This window comes from Buteo buteo, chromosome 5 (assembly GCF_964188355.1).
Source record: "Buteo buteo chromosome 5, bButBut1.hap1.1, whole genome shotgun sequence".
Classification (NCBI taxonomy): Eukaryota; Metazoa; Chordata; class Aves; order Accipitriformes; family Accipitridae; genus Buteo; species Buteo buteo.
This window is the reverse complement of record NC_134175.1, coordinates 17,687,657-17,708,836: the sequence shown is the minus strand read 5'-3', so window position 1 is coordinate 17,708,836 and position 21,180 is coordinate 17,687,657. Positions and strand designations below refer to the sequence as shown.

Here is a 21,180-nt window from a genome sequence, read left to right as displayed (position 1 = left end):
TATGATGATTTTAATTCAGTGGAAATTAAAGGAGAGCATGACAAGTTCAAATATGCCATGTAGTGGCCACCTCCTGTGCTGCAATGAATTTAAGAGCCTCATGGCTTCAGGTCCACTGGGAATAGTAAGAAAAGAACAAAAGAAACAGAACTGTACACAGTACAATCTACCAGAGATTACTGTATTTATGCAAATAAAAAAAATTTGACAGAATAACAAATACTAAAAGATCCAACTGCATATGAGCAGAGTTATAATGACTCACAAACCCACTTACTGCTTCTCCAGTGAAAAGGATGCACAGAAAACATGATTACAGTTGTGCTCAGTATACTTAGTGACTACTTGGTTTCAAACAGGCTTACATAGATTAACTGTCTGTGAGCCAAACTAGAGCTTCCATACAATCTTTATGCTAGGTGTAAAGCTCCTAGAGCCAACCATTCTAGTAAAAATGCAGAAAACCCCTCAGCTGAAGTTAATCGCTGCAGTTTTACTGATTTCTTTAGGTTCACCTAGTTTACACTCTGGCCATAACCATATTTTTAAGGTGCTTACTAAACCAGTTCCACAGTCTCATGAGATCCTGAACATAACCTATACACATACACACACATGTGTATAAAAAGCAGACTGAAGGAGTATTTTGGTGTAGTAAGACATGTTATGTTCTCATACTACATGGAACAAGACAGAGTGACATCAGTTACTTACCTGATGTGTTCATAGCTTACTCCTATAGAACAAAGCTTTGTGATTTAATGCAACAGAAGCAGGTTCTGGCCCTTTTAATTTAAAGCATATGTTTTTCTGAAACACTGTGCACTCATATGCATTATAATTTGAAGATTTCTTCTTTCAAAAAAAATCTTAAACAACATATTTACATACCAGATTTATTTAGAAGAATTCCTGTCGTGTAGAGAAAGCTGTCCACTTTCAAAAATTGCTCTGGCACTGTCAGATAGGCTGTAACATTTGTAATATGGTGATTTGTTGGAAGCTTTATTAAAAATTTTGGAAACTGAACACTTGGTTGAGATTTGGCATCTGTAAAAGAGTAATATTTTGTCTTAGCAATGGTAAAACATACAGTGTTTTTATTACTGTTCAGAAATCCATTTAGCATAACAACTTGGTTTCACCCATTTTCTCCATGGTTTGTGTGTTTCTAGTCTAGCACTTGTCACAGCCACACATACAGCTACACAATTAAGTGAAAATCTGGCTTTAAGTAAATAGGTATTATAAAAGTATATGAACATGCCAAATTTTTTTTTTGTATGTGTACACATGTTTATCACAAAGTGTTTAGATTATGGTCTGCAAACACTGAACTTACCAGACAGTTTTCCAGTAATTAAGACAGTATCTTCAAACAGCCATATATTAGCTTGACTTTGTGGGAATAATGAAAGCGTCACAGAGGAGTATACTGTAGAAAGTGATAATATCTGTTACACTGTGCAACCAAAAAAATGCTGTTAAGATCTCCAGTTCTGAGGGAATACTGAATAGAGCAGTTAAAAAAAAAGAGAGTATATGAAGACTGGATAAATAAATTACTCCTGTTGTCCAGAGCAGGAATTTCAGTGGTTAGGCAGGAAGATCTCTCTTGTATGTTTGCTACTGTTTTGTGCGTTCTATGGATAAACAAGCAGCTAGAACTCTTAAAGAGTCCATCTCTTTTAAAATCAAAAAATCCCCACCTCATATAACTTTAAGAGCATGCAATAGTGAAACAGGAAAACTTGTGAGGAAACACTGCTGAGAGGAAACTATAACAACAGGTTATACCTGTTATACAGGACTCAAAGCATCCAGGATCACTAAAGGACTCCAGGATCACTAAAGACAATGTGATTTTTTGTCAAAACACATTACCAGCCCTTTGCTAAGTCTAGGTAAACAACTTCTCAGAATACACTCACGGTATTGCAATATAACCTACTTTAAAAGGGCTATTTTCTGTTTTACAACAATAAGAACTTTGACAAGTCTAATGGATCATTCACCCTTACATCTGCATTGACAGGCACCACCTCCCTTGACTGACTTCATTCAGTCTTTTTCAGTTGATAGTAACTACCCAGCCTGCTGAAGAAGAGAGAAATTTAATTACCGACAGATACAGTTTAATAATAGGACTTTAAGACGCTTACGTACTTGGCATTCTCCCAGTCTTCCAAGGCAAAGGTGTTAACATGTAGCCATCCTTGTACGATAGGATAGTTAAGCTTAATCCTAATTTGTAGGGAACTTTTATTAATACTGCTCCATTGTTACCAGTAAGAGTAGAATTTGTCTTCGTGTAGTTAACAAACACTTCTACAACCGCTTGTCGCAGGTACTGATGACTGATGATGTCATTTACTTGAACTTTTAGTGTAAAAACAGATCCTATTAACAGAATGAAAAAACAGGAGGTCATAATACATCATAACTTAAGGACCATAACTTAAATTTGTAAAGAAGTCCTAGAGTTTATGCTTATCTATTGATCCACTGTATGGTGGATCTCTATCTCAACAGAGGGTAAGATCTGGCCAAAGCAAGGGGTACTCATACAATTGTACACCACAGAGAAGAAGGAAGCAAAAAACCTTGAGATGGGGCACAAAGACGCCAAAAAGTGTTTACCAAACTCAGCAAATATAATACCTAACCAGTTAAAACCAAAAAAACAACAAACCAAAATTACAAAGTAATTCTTCCCCTTTTCATTTCATCTTGAACAATGCATCTGGGACAATGGGAGATTCAATGTGCCTTGCAAGTGCTCTGCAATATCACACTGATAATAGATGGTCTTCTTATCCAAGTATAACCCATGGCTTGGGTCACACATTTAAAGAAGCACCTTGAGTTTCTAAACACAGAGAACCTAAGGTCTACAGACTGTGGGATAACACATTTATTTTTACATGTGTGAAATTTTATACAGTAACCAAATGCATCCAGACACTTCGACTGGTTTAATATATCATGTCCCATCAGATTTACACTTCTGGTCTAGTTTTCAATTTTCTGCATTGCAGCTTCTAAGTAATATTTGTCTATGTGTAATTAGAGGATCTGACATTCCTTTACAACACCTAGCATCTTGCAGAGATCATAATTACAGTGATTGAGCAGTATCCTGAAAACAGTAAGTCCACTTGAGTAACAGTCTCAAGATACTCTGAATTATGTTAAGTTTCTCTCCCACCTTGATTGTAAATAATCTATCAGGGAGTCTTTTCATAGACAGCAGGTACATGAAAACAGACAAAATTCCATGTTATTTCCGTGTGAAATTAAGTTACTATCATTAATTAAAATATCTATGGACCACTGTTAAAAATATTTCAAACAACATCAATTTTCCAATAGTTTGGTTACAGACATACTACTATTGAACACCACTGCACTACTTCATACCCCAGTATTTTCAAATAAAATAATTATGAACATGCATTTCTATTTAGGTCAAATGTCAGGCTAAGTTTGTTTGAAATTTATCTTCCTAAAATCGTAGTTCAATTTTATTATGTTCTCTGCTCTATAATTGAGATTGACATTGCACCAAGAGATTACTACCATTGACCTTGATTTGAATGAAAAGGCCTTGAAAAGCCGAGTGCAATCCATCAAAAAACCCAGCACGTAGTGAAGACATCCAAGTTAGGCCTCTCTGAAATAAGTATTTATTTAGATCTATTGTATGCATGGAGCATACCATATATTCAAGCAAAAAATGACCTGCACACAACAAAAGCTACACTGGCCTCAATTTATTACTATTTATTGCATACACAGCAAAAACTTACCAGCTGTGCCAGTTTGATTCTCTCCAGTGTTATAGAAAAATCTACATCTTCTTGTGCAATTAATATATACTTTCAAAAAAAGAAAAAAGATCCCAATTGTACTCAAACATATTTGATTGAATTAAACAGAAAATGAACAATAATCTTGGAACAATGTAATCTGTCTTTTTTTTCTTATGTGTGATATTTCTAGAATAAAATTGCTTTTGAATTGCTGTTGCTAGAGGGTTTTTAAATCACATGATTAAAAAAATTATGTCATGTAAGCAAATTATGGCTACTAAACAGATCTTCAAGGCATTGATCCAGTTACACATATACAAAACTGGGAAGACAGGTCATTTGCCCTTGGTCAATGACTATTTAAAAGGCTACTAAATAGGGAAAACAGACTGTGTACAATGTTCTCAATCTGTAATCACTTGGAAGCCAGGAATATCTCGTGAAATGGTATTTAAAATTAAGAAATTCAGTACTACAAAATCCAAGCTCATGCCAGTAGGAACCAATCCCAGAAATGCCTGGTATGAACTAGTATTTTAACAGCTGGAATCAAGTCAGGAGAAAAAGAGCCTAATATTAACAGCTGAAATAAGTCATAAACCAATGAAAACCTAGAATGTACTCAGAAAGACACTTTCTTTCAATCATTTCACACTTTTCATGTGTATTTTTCCATTTCCTGCTAACAATAAGCCTAATGAAAACACAGGTGGGGGAGTCACTACATTCCTCCTCCAGCTGTTAGTAAATTCAAAGGTTAATTGTGCAAAAATATTTCTTCCTCTCATCTCCTTCAGCTACATCCATATTAAAACCTGCTTTTTTACAAGCTTTTGGTTAAAAAGAAAAAAAGACTGCAAAAATGTAGAAAGCTATACTATTTTCACTCTTTCTCATCATGACCTGACAAATATCATTGGCTGCCTTTAGCCACACTCAACTTCCATTACCTCTTTCTCATATGGATTCAGAAATTGCCACAGCAATTTTCAAAACTGATACTCTGCCTGAAATGGTGTTGAGAAGATGCAGAAGCATAGTTGTAAATGCAGACTGAAATCCTAGGGTGTTAATAAGACAAAGGTCTCCCATGTGAAAACAGACAGGGTCTTATATAATGCAAGCTCTGAAAGAGTAATTACCTGCATATTACTGTTATCTACGTAAGTAGCACTTACTCAAGTGAAAAATGCTCACTTCACACCCACTAATATTAAGACAAAGATTAAAGGACACTGAATTCCTAGGTCTCATTGCTTTTGGCCTTATCTTTTGTGCTAACACAAGACTCTTCCTGAAGAGAGAAAGTATGCCAATCAGCTGGAAGTTGTTCCCTCCCTGCAAATAATATACACAAGCAAAACATTTACATTTTCTAGTATCAACCAGAATATACTCTGCCAACAAGTCACTTGAAGTTTGTGTGCAGTGATTTTGGGAAGACATTTTTAAAAAAAGAAAAAAGTAATCGTCTTTTAATCCCTCAACAGTAACAGCGCAGAAAACACAGGCACACAATATTATGCCTCTGAATCAAAATGTTAGTGAAATGACAATACGTAAAAAATCCTAGTTAAAAAAGCCAGCATCCAACAGTAACAACAATTTTCCTCCCCCACAGCCAGGTTTCACTATTGTTTTGTATAAAACAGAGTGTACCAGAGCATCCTACAGCAGGCCAGCTGTAACAGCCTAGCTAAAAGCAAACCAATCATAAGGTCCTAAGAGCTCAGACTGTGTGTGCAGTAGTGGCCCAACATGTATGACTGATCTGTATCTTTCCAAACTTGATATCCCTTGACCAACCCCCTCACATGACTCGCATGCATTTAATGTGCAAATTTATCAGACACATTTAATGGCATTGAGTTATGAACAATGTCATATTAACACTCATGACAACTAATTTGCAAAGAAAATCCTGGGGTTTTTTTTCCTCTTTTTATAAAGATCTTAATGCACAAGTCTTTAAGGACACTTTTAAGTCTCAAATATAATGCAGACTGCAGCAGCATTTTTTAATCACAATAAAACGTACTTAAAAACATTTCAGATGCAGAGATGAACTGTTGGTTAACTGTTTAACAAAACCAAAGCTGATAAATTAAACAATAGATGAAACTTGTGCTTTTTTCCGGTCACTAACACTTGCCAAACACAAGTGGGTCAGCTGTATCTCAATATTAAACAGATTTGACAGAACTCCTACAATTAGAAGAAAGAACTCAGTCTTAGCTAATTTGATTTGTGCTGCCTCAGAGGAAGGGAGATTTGTCTCTTGGCAAGTCCACTGGAAATGCCAGTTTTCACAACATTTAAATGTTTGCTGATAAATGATCATAAAAATGCAGCAGTTACTTAGACAAACAGGGCCTTCTACCACATTTAGCTACTTCAGATACATCACAGCCAGTAAAATGACATCTCATTTCTGCAAGCAACAACATCTAATGCCTGGAATTTGGCTTCACATCACTGTCCTAACTTGGAAATCGTATCACAGAATTAAGCCAAAGAACTGCTTGGAATTGCAAGCCAGGTACAAAGCAGTGCAAAAAATTCTCTCTTTATAACACCCCTATGTAATTTGCTCTTAATTCTTTACCTGCAGATAAGCAGTCATCTGGTTACCACATTTATCTGAGATTTAATTAACATGGTCAAGGCCACAGACCTTACAGGCACCAATATATTTCAAACTACATTTATCATTAACTGTGAGATACAGCAGTGAACACAGACATGCAGGGCACTGCCCAGGAAGTATTCCTATACATTCGGCGACCCAGACGCAAGCCCCTTTTCCTATTTGTCACCAAGGTCCTATAGCAAAAGAGGTTCTATACCTCGAAGGAGGCGGTTACTCTTCTTAAAACACAGACAACTACCCAATTAACCAACTATCTTACAGAGTGGAGGGAACAGTAACCAGAACTAAATTATTCATTAGTACCTTCCCTCGGAGAAGACTTTTCTCATCCTTGCCCAGAGATGTTTAAACCCATGCCAGAAAAGGCACATGCTTACCTGTGTTCTATGGAAACTGCCTACACTGTATTACCATGCTCCCAGCTAACTAAACAGATGAAACGTGTGCTGTGCAATTTGCTTGGTCTTAGCTGACTGAACAATCATTTTTTTCCATCTTTTCCATTCATAGAACACCGTATTTTTTGGTTTAATATAATTAGGAACATGAAAGGTGCACTGATCCGTAAAGAAGAAATCACATGTTCTAAGAATATCAGGTTTTACTACACATGCAGTATTGCAATGGATTTTGCCATTATGGGATGGGGGCAGGGAAGATCAATGAAATACATAATCTACACAGTCGACACACATCTGGCTTTAGTAAAACAACATCATATAAAAGCAATCCTCCTGCCCACAAAACCCAATCATTACTACTTAAAATGTCCTTAAAACTACAGTAATGCTAGTGACAAACTACAAAAGTGTATCTATAAAAAGTAAAAGCCTATTATACCTTTAAAGCTCATTAAAAATCCATGTACATGAAGGTGAGTTGTGGCAGCAACTAACTGACACGGGAATGATTTAATGCTGAAGTAAGCCCTCCTCACCACAGTGCACCATCAGCCTGCGGTTACCTTTTGTTCTTTATTAAGGTACAATGCATTGACACAGTACAGATTTTTCTGCCTTGCATAGTGCATTAAAATGACATAATAGGTGATCCCTAAACTCCAGTAACTATTTAATGGCTATATTCTGACAGTTATTCTCAGATACTCAGATAAGCTCTCTGACCAGCTTACAATTATGCTTCTCATAGCTATCAAATAACCTGAAAATCTCATTAATAAGCCGTACATCCTAATGTAGTCTTCATTTGCCAACTATCAGTGTTCTTTTATGCTGTCTTACTCCATGCAGTCATTTACAGACCCTACATACAGATGGGCATGTACATGTATAAAGATATTTCTAACGCTACACAAATAATTCTATATATTCCAAATTGGTAATGGAATATCTCATTTAAAAACTAATTATGTGATTCTTTATAAAGATATTTATATGCTATTTATATGCTGCTCCTCTGATTTAAAATAATAGCATAAATGCAGAAAATTATTTTTCCTCCCTAAAATGACACAGGAATACTACTAAAATACAAAACACACTGCAAACATTTCACCCTGTGCAATTTTAACTTTGTCTTTTATTAATTAGTTACAAGTACAATCTACACATTTTATTTTCAATGCATTAAAACTGAACTGAGAAGCAAAGAACCTCACATGGTTCACAAAAGGTCTGTGGAAATTCAGCAAATACCTAATCAGCTGTAAAAATCAGTTTCTCTGGAAAAGAGAATGTTAGAGTTAGATAAGACACACACAGGATAACAAATATAATCGTTCTACCTGCCTGAAAAGAAAAAACACCTGAAAATTGAGAACTAGCTGACACAGTTCCATTCTTGCACTTAGCGCAAGGTTAAAAGTTGTACCACCCCTCTCCAGAATCACTCTGGGAGTTAAAACCTTGATCTAGTTAGCAAACAGCCATGTAACTATTACCATGAAGTGACTGGTAAAGAACATGGGTGCATAAGGACAGACCCAAGTTACAGTGGCAGCTAAAACTTGCCCTTGTTTAGGTTGATCTTAAACAAAATGGCAGCACAATTACTCTCATTTTAAAGCAAGTATGGACTGCTCCTTGAAATGCACTTTGGAAAAAGAAGATATTGACATTTTACTGCCATATGTCAGGGATGCTGTTCAATAGTGTTCAACTGTAGAGACTTACAGAGAACTGCTTTTAGGCAATGCAAAGATACTGTAAAAAATTAAATATTAAATAAATTGGAGCCCAGAGCTAATCAACATTTGCTCCATTTGTATATGAACAACCAATCCTGTGGAGGTAATACCACCACATAAGCTATACAGCACAGTTCTGCAGCTTAGCACTCTCTTAAAATATTTGAATGCAAAATTGAACATTAAGATATATATTTAGAGGAACAGCTTTGGCAAAAATTTCTGCAGTGGTACAGAATACATTACCGACTTCCAGGGACAAAGCCACAAAACGGGGTCTGGGAAAGTAGGACACCACAGTATTCCCACTCACTGCCTTATTTCTGGTCAACCAATTTCCACAGAAACCATCAACAAAATCCCAATTATGAAGGGGCTAAGGCTAGATCCTGAGGGGGGGGCAACCAGTGCCTTTTACACAGAGAAAGGCTATTACAGTCATTTTACAGGAGACAGTTTAACCCAATCTAGTCCAATCTAGATATCTCCAACAAGCACTTGCTTCATATTCAAGAGAAACTGTAACAGATTACAAATTAGAAAAAATTTGAACATACCATTACCTAAGTAGGGGATTTGTCACCCTACTCTGGTGAGCTTTTGTTGGAAAAAAAAAAATATTGTATTCTAACTCTGAGAGCTTTTCAAACATTTTCTTTTACATTTGCTTCAAACAAAGCATTATTTCAGATACAGAGAAACACTTCCTTACTTCAGTATCATGTGCTGTGATAGGCACATGCAGACCACAGTGCCAGAGTCCTTAAGCATCTGTACATTAGTAAGAAAAAAATGGAAATTATTTACTAGAAGCTCATTCATATTGATAAATGCATTATTCCAGCACATACTACAGTCTTCAGGTGGCCCTTCTTCCCACCTTGCTGGGAAAAAAACAAAAATAGTACTTCAGAAAACATTTCACACACTATCCTGATAACTCAGTTCCAAATCAAGACTAGGCTGCATCTCTTGAAACAACTAGATACGTTTGCTTTTAAGAGCTGAACAAAACAGCCATGTAAGAAAGATGTAAACCCAACATTCTACTGTAATCTCAAATAAAAACATCTCATCCTTGCTCCCATGGCTTTCTGTTCATCCATTGCTTTCTGAAAACTATCTTTCCCAGTTGCTATTTCTCCATGCCTTTCATACTGTCCTCTTTTCTTGGCAGAACTCTGCTTGGTCTCCTTCCTCCCGGCATTCATTCCATCCTGGAGTAATCTCTGTGATGACAACTCCCCATAATATTTTAGCCTGTGAGATTGCTGATCATGAAGATCAATACTTCTATAAAGATGAGGGGTTTTGCAAGCTTCATAAACTAAAAAGAGAGTGATAAATGTATTACATAAAGTTAAATGCATTGAATCCAATCTATCAGGATGTGCACTTTAAAAGGAGACTTCGAATCTAGCAGACTGAAAAACTACAGGGGACTGCCTGTGGCAAATTAGCACATGATACAGAGCAAACTTCAAGGTTCTAAGTAAATTGGTAGGTCAAAGACTAATTATTCATTTAGTTCAAAACAGACCCAAAATTCAGTGTCATGTTACAATAAAACCATATTAAACCATACAGAAAAGCTGACCATCTACCAAAATGCTAGAAAAAAGTGTTATATATTTTACAGATAAGAACAAGGCCTCTTTCCCTTCTACAAGGGATTTTGGTAGCAAAGAGAAGTAAATGAAAAAACAAACAAACAAAAACAACCAAAAAAAACAACCCCCAAACCACACTACTTTAGAAACAGACTGGCTCAGTCATACATTCTAGGGTTTTTTTCCAGCAAAAATATTTATGGACTTAGGAGCATTTCTTCACATAGAATTAATATTGAATTTTTACTAGTGCTTTTACAAAAAAAGTTGTTCATTGAATTTATTTACTTAAAATAATTTTATTTCACTTAAACAGAATAATTATTTTCCTTTTAAACCAACATAATTCAGGGGTTTATATTTTGTATATATGTGTGTGCATATATAATCATAAATCTTAAGCAAACAAGAGGAAAGGGAGGTTTGTTTTTTAAAGAGGGAGGTAAAGAAAATTACAAAACATTCTTAATAGAAATCTTGCCCTCAAATATTAGTTTAAATTTATGCCTTATTAGTACTTGGGCACTGAAATGATTTCCAAAGTAGTGAACAGTCATTAGGTCAGTGTAAATCAATAAACTGATTTTCTCGCAACTATTGGAATCAGTTCCTCCAAATTCAGAAGCAACTTAAAAGAAAGATTAAATCTAATCAGGACTAAATATGGCCAACATTCGCTATCACATTTTGATAGAGGATGTACTTGCCTAGCGTGAGCTAATTTTTCAGAGAAGTTAAAGAGTTCAGAAACTCCTAGTATTTTTCAAATAGATATTACATAACATGACAGCTATCTACTTCCATGACACACTTGTACAGATATAGACTGCAACACTACCTTGAGTTCATATTTTAAAAAAACAAAACTACCACACTTCACAAACATGCAAACTTTTAGTGCTTGTAATTATTTTATTGGATTTGGATTATGTTATGATCTGGAGGGCCCTAGAGTTTGAAATTTGTACTACTGCACAGGTAAATTAACATTTCAGCTTTTTCAATTTTAAGATCTGTTGTATATAAGAGCTGATTGATTTAATGAGTTATTTAAATAAATAAAAACAACAAAACAACCCTCTTCTACAACCAACAGCTGAGTAATACCATTGTAAATGGTTATACTTCCAACCAAGATCTCAGACGAGATGGATAAAGAAACTAAGTAAGCATGATACTCATTCCACAAATGTTGACATGAACCAAATGCTGATGAAATTTAGGTCCTGCAAAATCAATAAAACAAACCACATCATTATAGGCTGTATCCTTCATGATTACTACTGTATAATCAATAATACACCTTCCTGGAATGATCATGCTTGTAAGAACTACACAAGAATGTCACCAGGTTAATCCAGAAAGCTGCTAAATCCACTTACCTATCCAGTGGGAACATACCCCCAAACACTTTCAAGTGCACCTAGTAAAATACATAAAATACAAAGAAAAGAAGAATTCCCCTTTAAAAATTTTTATGGGCTACCTAAGAAAGAGAAGAGATACCTAAGAAATTTAGAAGAGATTTTTTTTTCCCTGTATTCCTTTAACACTGCAGGGTATAAATATGTCATTAAAAAAAAATCCCATGGAATATTTTTAAGTGCATGTCATTTACTGCTGTTAAAGTACTCATTTGGTAAGTAGTTGCATGATGTTTTTCACCATTAGATGCCTTCTTCATTCAACTCACATATTAAAATCAGAATGTGTCACCACCCAAGACAGAACACAAGAACTCACAGCATACAATAAACCAGAATTTTCATTACAGAATTATATTTCACACATCTTGCTGTATTGTTATAAATAATAAGAATTTCAATAAAATTCAAAATTGACACCTGTTAGTGTAGCTATGACAATTACAATTACCATAGCAACTCTTCATTTTTATTTGCTGCTATTTTGTTGCATCAGCCAGCCTGGTTCTCAGAACTCTGGTTACTATGAAAGATGGAAGCTGGGTAATTCACCTTCCTGGAGCAAGGGAGATATGCAGCAGACAAGATGAAATGCTGCGGTCTGCAGAGCTTCACTTATTTAGGATTCATTTATTTTAAATATCATCTTCTGTAACCTTAGATAAGTGAGATAAATGGTTGGTATTACAAGACCAAAAATCTTTAATAAAACTTATATATCAAATAAAGATAAATTTTCAAGTGAAAGATTTAAATAAGCAAGTAAATACTAGTAATAGAGTTCCTGAAGCCTACAAAATAGAACACCTTTGCCCAGGCATTTCAGAGGCCATTGTAAGATTATTTTTTTCATTTCAGTTTACTCACTGGCTAATACTAAACCTGTAATGCTGCTCTTTCATTTTTTTAGGTGACTGCCTGTATCATTCTACCTTGTATCAGAGTTGAGGGAATGAAAAAAATTAATATTAAAATTTCACACTTTGTTACAGAATACTGGGAAAAAATGTACATAAGGGAAACATCAAAATCTGCATAATACTCTATTTTAAATATGCTATCTTAAATACCCACATTATATTATAAACCCTGAAGAAAAATGGGCAAGTGCCTATTAGGTGATAAGCAAACAACATGCATTTCCCACTCATGAAATTTACAATCAAACCTTCATTATGTAAACAGAAAAAAATAAATCATTCAGCATCATCTCCTTGACAAAATGAGACCATTTCTTATAGAGAATTTCTAATGATTTGTCAAACCTGCCCTTTAATGGTGAATATACTTGGACAGAGGAGGAATATTCCAGTAACCCTGTAGCATTATTCATCTTTTTTCAACCTAATGGGTCAGGTACAGAATTTGTCTCATGTAATTCTTAGTGGTGGGTAGTGAGTGGAAAAAAAAAAAATTGTGCAAATTCAAACATCCCCTTAATTTGGCAGGGGGTGGGGGAGAAAGAAATCACAGGAAAAAAAGCAGTACCCTCTTCAAATATGACATTTAATGCCATGAAGGTTTTAGCCTTAAGACAGATATGCCTGTATAAACCCACAGTGGCATAATATAACCTACAAACTTTAATTCAAACATCAGTGCATGTTACTCGCTAATGACAAAGGAAAACTACTGATGCATTCAGTGACATTATTCAATAACATGCTGGTCACTATTCTTTGCTGAAAATACTTTTCTTCCCCAAAAGCTGCAAAATCTCATACTACTGCTTAAAGAAAGGTATTTGCAAAGTTCCAGCAATGTTTATCTTTCACTTATAGGCAATGATCCTCTAACCCCCTGAAGAAGGCCAGTGTGTAAAGACATATATGGAGAAAATAGAATTCAAAGTTTGCAGGCCAACACTTCCTAACTGTAATCCTGTACACGCAGGAGGGGAATTTTTTTATGTCCTAGTTAGGAAATCCATATTGCTGCAACAAACAAGAGCACCCAACAAGCTACTATCTCTTTCATATATAAGTCTTTATTAAAGTTGAGTTTCATAAAGTGAATGATCAAAAAAAAAATCACAAACCATCAATAAATATGACATTAGTTTTTAGAAAAATTATTGCAGATACCTACCAATTTTAATTAAAAGTAAAATTCCACAGATGCCATAAAACGAGTTTAAAAAAAGAGAAATATCTGTCAAATCAGATGACAGGATAAAGCAAAACAATTGAATCATTATTGTCCCCACAATAATATAACTCTTCGGCATACATGGATGCCATCAAGGTAAATGGTAATACTGAATATTGCCTCTACAGCTCCACACAGGATAAAGTGCTCCAGGATCCAGCTAAGGGACAGTTGTTCAAGATGAACACGCTGCCCACCAACTGTGTCTCCAACACAAACAGAACCAACACAGACACACAAGTTCTCTCTTCACAGCAAGTGGCCAATATTCCTGTAGGGAATATTTCAAAAACAACTTAATACCATGGAAACCTTTCTAGGATGATGGAAATATTTTTATTGACACCAAGACTGAAAATGGGACAGTAAACACTTTTCTCCCCCAAAATACTCAGATTCATTCAGCACCTCTGACATTGTACCAACTGGACTGGGGGGAAACAAATCCACTTAATTATTTCTGAGACAATGTGTTCCATGAAACATTGAAGAATCCAGGAGACAGAATCAGAGAGGGACAGGTTTTCTATAATGTGCTTAGGGACACCCCCCCCCCCCAAAAAAAAATCAAACCAAAACCCCAAAAAACAAACACCAAACACAAAAGGGGGAGAAGGAAAAGGAACCTGACAACTAAGAGGCAAACAGCTGTGACATATTTTTTGCCCAGCACTGCACCAAAACTATGCAGTATCTCACAAATGTTTTGCTGGTTATCTATTCAAGTCAACATAATTAGAGGATTTTCTCAACATTGGTGGTCCATATCCAAAGAAAATCTCTTCATCAGCCTAGTGAGAGTAAGTTTTCTCCCTTGCTCTCACAAACAATGAAATAAGCTCCTGTGATATTTATCACAAGGCATAATTCAGGTTATTAACAGCTTTTATTGTTCCAAACACACACTCTACTGATGTCCTGCATTTACCCAACATAAAACCAGTCATTTCTCCTGTTCAGTCACTTAATGAAAGGCTTCAGAACAAAGGAAAAATATTTTCCACAATGACCTGAAAAAACTTTACAATTCCATTAGTGTCTATAATAGTTGGAGGAGGCAAGCACCTCCCTATTCATTCCAGCAAAATGGCCTATATTTTCAAATATCTTGACATCATTGACCTTTTTTCTAGTTTAGCTCACATTAGAACAGACAAATTATCAACCAGATTTGCTACCTCATAGAAAATACCTTATACAAGAATGTTCCAATCAGTTTCATTTGGGAGCCTTGCCCATATAAATTCATTAATAATAAATAATTAATAATAAATAAATTTGGTGTCTTGCCAAATTTCATAACTGGAAGTCCATGCAATGCACTAATATCTATTTCGATAGACTGAGCCAACTGTATACACCATATTTATAAAACAGCCCCAATCTGCAGCAGAGGATATAATTTGACTTTCTTCTAATGTACATGCACTAGAGGAAAACAGTCTACCCAAAATGAATTGCAGAAGTTTTAAGAGAAACATTAGCACCTGACACCACCATAGTCATGTAAAAGTCCAAGTCAGTGATTTGAGACAGGGACAAAACACCCTTCAAGTCTGTAGATAGTAACGAGCTGAGGATGCAGTCAATATGCTCCAAGGGACCTAGACAGAGATAGGGGCCAACAAGAGCCTCATGAAATTCAGCAGGGACAAATACAAAATGATGCATCTGACCCCTTCCAGCAGTACCTGCAAGAGATTGACTGGCAGGGCAGTAGCTCTGCTGAGAACATCAGGGAGTCCTAGTGAACAAAAAGATAAACACGTCAGGAGTGCACCCTGGAATCAATGAAGGCTAACAGCACACTGCACTGCATCAACAGAAGCATAGCAAACAGAGCAAGTAATTAATGCCTTTCACTTAGCACTCGCTAGACTGCATCTGGAAAACTGCATTCAGTTTTGGACCCACAGAAAGAAGTGAGCCTTGTTTAACCTTGCAAAGGAAAGGCTTTGGGGCACCTAAACAATAGCCTTCCAATACCCATGAGTTTACCAAGAACACAGAGCCGAGTGCTCTGTTGAGATGCATGGCAGGATAACGAAAGGCAAGACTCACAAATTGCAGGGAAGGATCTGACTGGACATGAGGAATTTTTCTTCTCTCTGAGGATAAACAATCACTGGAACAGGTTGTCCAGAGAGGTTCTCCATTCTTGGAGGCTTTCACGGCTTAACAGGAAAGAGGTCCCAGGTCTGACTGAATTCAGTGTCAACCCTGTGCTACGCAGGTTGGACTAGAGTGCTCCTGATATCCCCTCCAGCCTGAATACTTCCACAATTCCAGATCCTCATAGTTACTTCCAAATCACAGAAAACACTGGAAGAAAAACCCACAAACATAATCTTCACTTGATTGTGGTTTATTCCAGCTGCTAATTGTAATACACTTTGCAAATCTGGCTGGATGTTTTAGTAGGAGTACAGCATCCTATGATAATTTGGGGCTCATAACCTAATGCAAATACTATGCTTTATTAAGGAAATAGGATGAAAAGATATACTTTTATCTTGCATGGCCTTACTTGGTTACACTTGCAGTCAATGAAAACAGAAACACTGACGATTCTGAAAGTAAAATCCGTTCAACTAATCAAAGGGTTGCTCAGGCTTGCAACTAAAATCACCTACAGCACATAACCTGAAAGCTACATGCACGCTCCAGTGGGAAAGCTTAATCATTGAATACGGGTAAAAGATTGATGAGAAATAAAGAAATGAAAGTATGTCCACCAGAAGAAAACATTTCAGAAGAGGCAGCTGAACTATTAGTGACCATCTAGAAACTAAAAAAAAAAAAAAAAAAACAAAACAAAACCCCAACCCCTAAATTAAACTCTTTCCTCCAAAATAACCTGGATGATAATGGGTCAGTGCTCCAATTTATCTGGCTATAACTACACTGTGTTTAGTAAAAGTGCTCAAGCAAACACTCAGTTGTACAGGCTAAAGCACTCATTAATCGAACAACACTCTACAGACCTTAGAGCGCTTTTGGGGTGCAGTGGTCATATCAATAATGCATTTCAGCAGGAGTATGCTGGGGACATGTTGAAGCGGTTCTGAGATTCTCTGTATTTTGCTGCTTCATGACCTCCTAATGTACATGGCTCAATATGGGTCTCACACTCATACCTATAAACACTGTATCATATTCAACACAAAAAACCACGCCCCACCACAGCTATTCAGCCACTTGGAGGTTAATCTGCTATAGCTGCCAGTAGTTCAGGTAAGACCCACACCAAAACCATCACATTTTCCAAAATGGGACAAGGAAAATCAGAAGGTAGAGGGCCAAGTTTTTTTTTTTTCTTCTCTCTAACCCACCAAGAGCTACTATTTATTTCCATGTAATCTCAATGAAAGGCCACCTCTTGCCTCTTCCACTAGTAAGACTGCACTGTCTTACGTACCTGGCACTATGAACAGTAAATGCAGAATGCTGAAATAAGAAGGTTCATGTGGAAGGTCCAGCAGGAGGACCTGACCCTGTAATCCATCTCCTTCAACTGCCTCATTTCCACATTGTAAACAGTAGCAACTGTGCCCTGAAGTCTGACTTACGTCTTTCAGTTAGTGGAGACTCTCTCTGAGCCCACATGATGAAGCATAATCACAACCTCAGGGAAGAGAAAGAAGAACAAGAATTTGAGGAGGGGAAAGAATAAGGATAGAATGGGAACCTGACAGGATTCATACTTGCACTTGGTGAGCCTTAAGGGGCTTATGCATGCATGGACAGGAAAGAACATCACTCCCTAGCCCTGTCAATCCCAGCAAGTCACACAGGATGGCTCTCAGGAGCTACATCAGACAAGAACACACATCACCAGGGTAGTGCCATGCATGTACCACAAACTGCAGACCTGTCAGTATTTTGTTTACAAGAATGCATAATATGCTTACAGTCAGAGGGCAAGCAGAATGATTTGGAAAGTTACAGCAGCTGGTCCAACTGGGACTGGAGGAGGAGATTTTCTTCACATCATCTACAGACAGCTGACAACTGCTCGTGAAATTCATAGCATATGATACAGTTTTTTACCTGACAGAACTGGTGGTGCCACATGTTAGTCCTGTGTTCTGCCCACGAAGCTGTGTTTAAGGCAACTGGTGCTTTTGGAGTGTCCTCCACACACACTGGACTATGCCTGTTGATGTTTATCTCCTAGTCACAAGAACCTGCTCACACTACAGTATATGTGTGCTCTCTCACAGGTCTAAGCATCATCCCTTCCCAATCTACGTACCTCCCAAAATGACAGGGCAATACATTCACCAAAGGGGACCCTCTGCACAGACTGTCTCTTCTGTAGGTGTGAAAGGGAGATGTGGGGCTGTATGAACATATGCTCTATCTGTGCTGCAGCCTCAGACATGGTTTGGAAGGAATGCTCTTTCCCAGGCACCCAGCTCCTCTACTGGATGGATCTGGAGTGCCTATTCCAACTGAAAAGATGAGTTACAGCTTGAGCGGAATCTCCCCTACTAAACAGCTGGCTTAGGGACAGAGGGCACTCCTAAAGATTAATTCATTCTCTTGAGCTTTCTAACTTTACGTTCTCTAGCACAGGTTGTTTCAGCAAATACACTTTCATATTGCTGATTGTAAAGTTGTGCACACGCACATCCTCCCCTCAAGCATGTGCTAGCATGACAATTGCTTTTGAACCTCACGTTTTCTCTACAACAACTAGTGCCAGAAAAGCAAAGCAAGAAATGCAATAGCTGCTTTGCAGCCTGCTGAATACAGCTTCTTGTAGACATGTGTGGAAGATGACAGTTCAGGAGCACACATGAGGTGTGCTATACCACCTCTGGCAAGCTAGGATTAGGTAGGAGGAGCTAGATCTGGTAGTTTCATCCTAGTGAGCACAGAAGCATTATTCAAGTGTATGCTAACCCCTATGGTGCAATGGAAATTCTTGTTCACAGGGTCTGGGTGCTCCTACAGGACACCAGATTGCTATATCTGTGAATTAGGAATTAAAAGCAATACTGGGAGTAATACAGAGGACTCATCTGCTCTGTCACATTGTGCCTCAAATCCACATTCATATAGAAGGATATAGTGAATATAAAAATATGCAACTTTCAAGATGACAAAGTAACCTGTGCTATTTTTCAAAGTTTGACATGCCATAAAGTAAGTTTATTTTGAATAAGCTTTCCTCTCAGATCTTTGCCTCTGTCTTCAAAGACTTCATCTACTGAGCTAGTTCACAGAGAAAGCATGCTATAGATCCCCAGTGACCCAGATAGTTGCATTACAAATCCTGAAACTACCTTTTTCTCAGCCTGACAGCAATTCTGTGAATGTTTTTACATATCAATTAGCCTTTGATGACATATCATCTGCCAAAAGTTTGACAGAAGTAATGAAATTTTAACAAAACAAGTAAGAACTGCAAAAGCTACCATCTTGCAACAGGTAGCTTCCTGCCATCATCGATCACTCTTGCTTCCTGCCACTTCTCAGCATGTAACTGTGGGTCCTGTTTCTGTGAAAGCTAAAATGCACTTCTGTGCTTGTCTCTCTCAGTTCTTTATAGTGAAAGTTACTGGCAACGCAAGTTTCCTGAAATCAAGTTTTCTGAAGTATAGAGCATGATGCTTCATAATATATTACAAGCTTCAATAAAAGCAAGCTTTCAACTCAGGAGAGCGCCCTACCTCTTCAAAACTCCTCAGTACCTTTTTGTTTATAGGAGTTCTCTTTCTGAAAAACAGAAAAGTACATCTTTTTTCATCTGTGCTTGACCACGGAAAATCCCAAACTCCTCTTTTTCTTGTGTTAGCAATTGAATGACCTAAATCATGGAACACATAGACATGCAAATGAAACGATCTGTGAATATTTCTTTTTCATTACTCATTTCTGTCTGGAAGTGCAAATGCTTTATCACCTCTCAGTGTCCTAATGCCCCTCCTGATATTTTGTTGCACTACTAAGTCTTAGATCAGCACAAAAAGCTAAGTCACTTAAGAACATCAGCTCCAATAAACCAGGACAAGTCTAAGTCTTACATTCTTTGTCTACTTTCTCACCTAGGTGAGAAACCATTGTTGCAAATCCCAGAGGCTGAGAATGCTGAGAAGACCGAAGAACAAATCAAAGGACGTTTTCCGAGCTTATTTCCATAGGTGGAGTTAGTTGCTTGCATTAAGCCATTTTACATGTGTGTGCATGTAATACTTCAGGAGTTCTATTTCATAAAGAAAGACTTATTTTTCACCAGATCGAAAGTCAGCTTTCCAAAGTTTCATTAAGGTTCTTCATGTAAGGAGCAGATAGATTCCCAAGAAATGTATACATCTGATACATCTAAAACAAATCAAGAGTCTTATTTTAAAGACTGCAAACCATCTCCCCCATGTCCAAATAGAAAACAATTACTATAATTTAACCCATAAGCTTTGACAAGTTAAAAATAAACCTTTCCCCTGACACCGATTATATTCCAATACCTACTGGATAAGAAGGTTGTGTTCCTGGCTGTATAAAACAATTAACCCCAGTGCTGATCAGAAGTCCCTAGTTAGACAGCCCTGACTTCTTGAGCAGGAACCGTATCCTACGTAATCACTCAGTTATGAAAATTACTGAATTTCCTTCTTTATACGAATGCTCCAGAATCTCCTACACAGCTTTTAACTCCTCACTCATTTTCTTGGGGTCTGTGTCTGACCACAACAGAAGGTCCAACACAGAACTGGATTTACTGCTACCTTACTAATCCCCTATCCAGTGACTATAGAGAGACTAAACCGCAAAAGTTGTTCCATCAAGCAACAAACAAGCCAGTCACACAGCACTATGTAAGCTGGTTTTTTTTAAGTGCATCATTATGTATTACCACCCAAATTCAAACCCAGATTAACAGAACAAACTATCAAAACCAAATGCTCCTCTAAATACCTAAGTACCACCTACACACCAATATACAAGTCATTAGGAAAAATATTTCACTAACATTGAAAAGAAAGATTAGAAAAGCAGTCACACAAGGATACGTCCAAGAAATATTTCTGTTCCACTATCTCAAATAAAGAAGCATGAGAAAGTTACCTCCTCCTTGAATGATTGGGAAGAATAAGACAACATACAAAAGAGTTTAGGAAAATCTTCACTAGGTAACTCTTGTCTAGAACACTGCTTCACATTAGGTAGCAACTCATCATCACATGCAAGCAGATAGTACTGAGAAACGGGCACAGAATCAAATTCCGCAGGCAGCATCCAGACAGCATAATTGACTCCAATAGGTACAAAAGTAATCTCTTATTTTCTTCTGGGTTTGCCAACAATCACATATTTATCTCATCAGTCTCAACAACCAGAATTAACTGCATAAATACGCACAGTGATTCCAATTCTCTCCTCT

The 21,180-nt window shown here is 37.0% G+C and overlaps 1 protein-coding gene across 1 annotated transcript in view; it reads right to left on the bottom strand.

Moving 5' to 3' along the window:
• Window positions 1–21,180, bottom strand: part of FAM171B (family with sequence similarity 171 member B) — a 36,510-nt gene that overhangs the window by 11,148 nt on the left and 4,182 nt on the right. The window contains exons 2-4 of the mRNA XM_075027961.1: window positions 2,167–2,400; window positions 1,343–1,435; window positions 892–1,050 (exon numbers count right to left, since the gene is read on the bottom strand). Of these exons, the coding sequence (XP_074884062.1) occupies window positions 892–1,050; window positions 1,343–1,435; window positions 2,167–2,400 (486 nt within the window). The remainder of the gene's footprint in view (window positions 1–891; window positions 1,051–1,342; window positions 1,436–2,166; window positions 2,401–21,180) is intronic.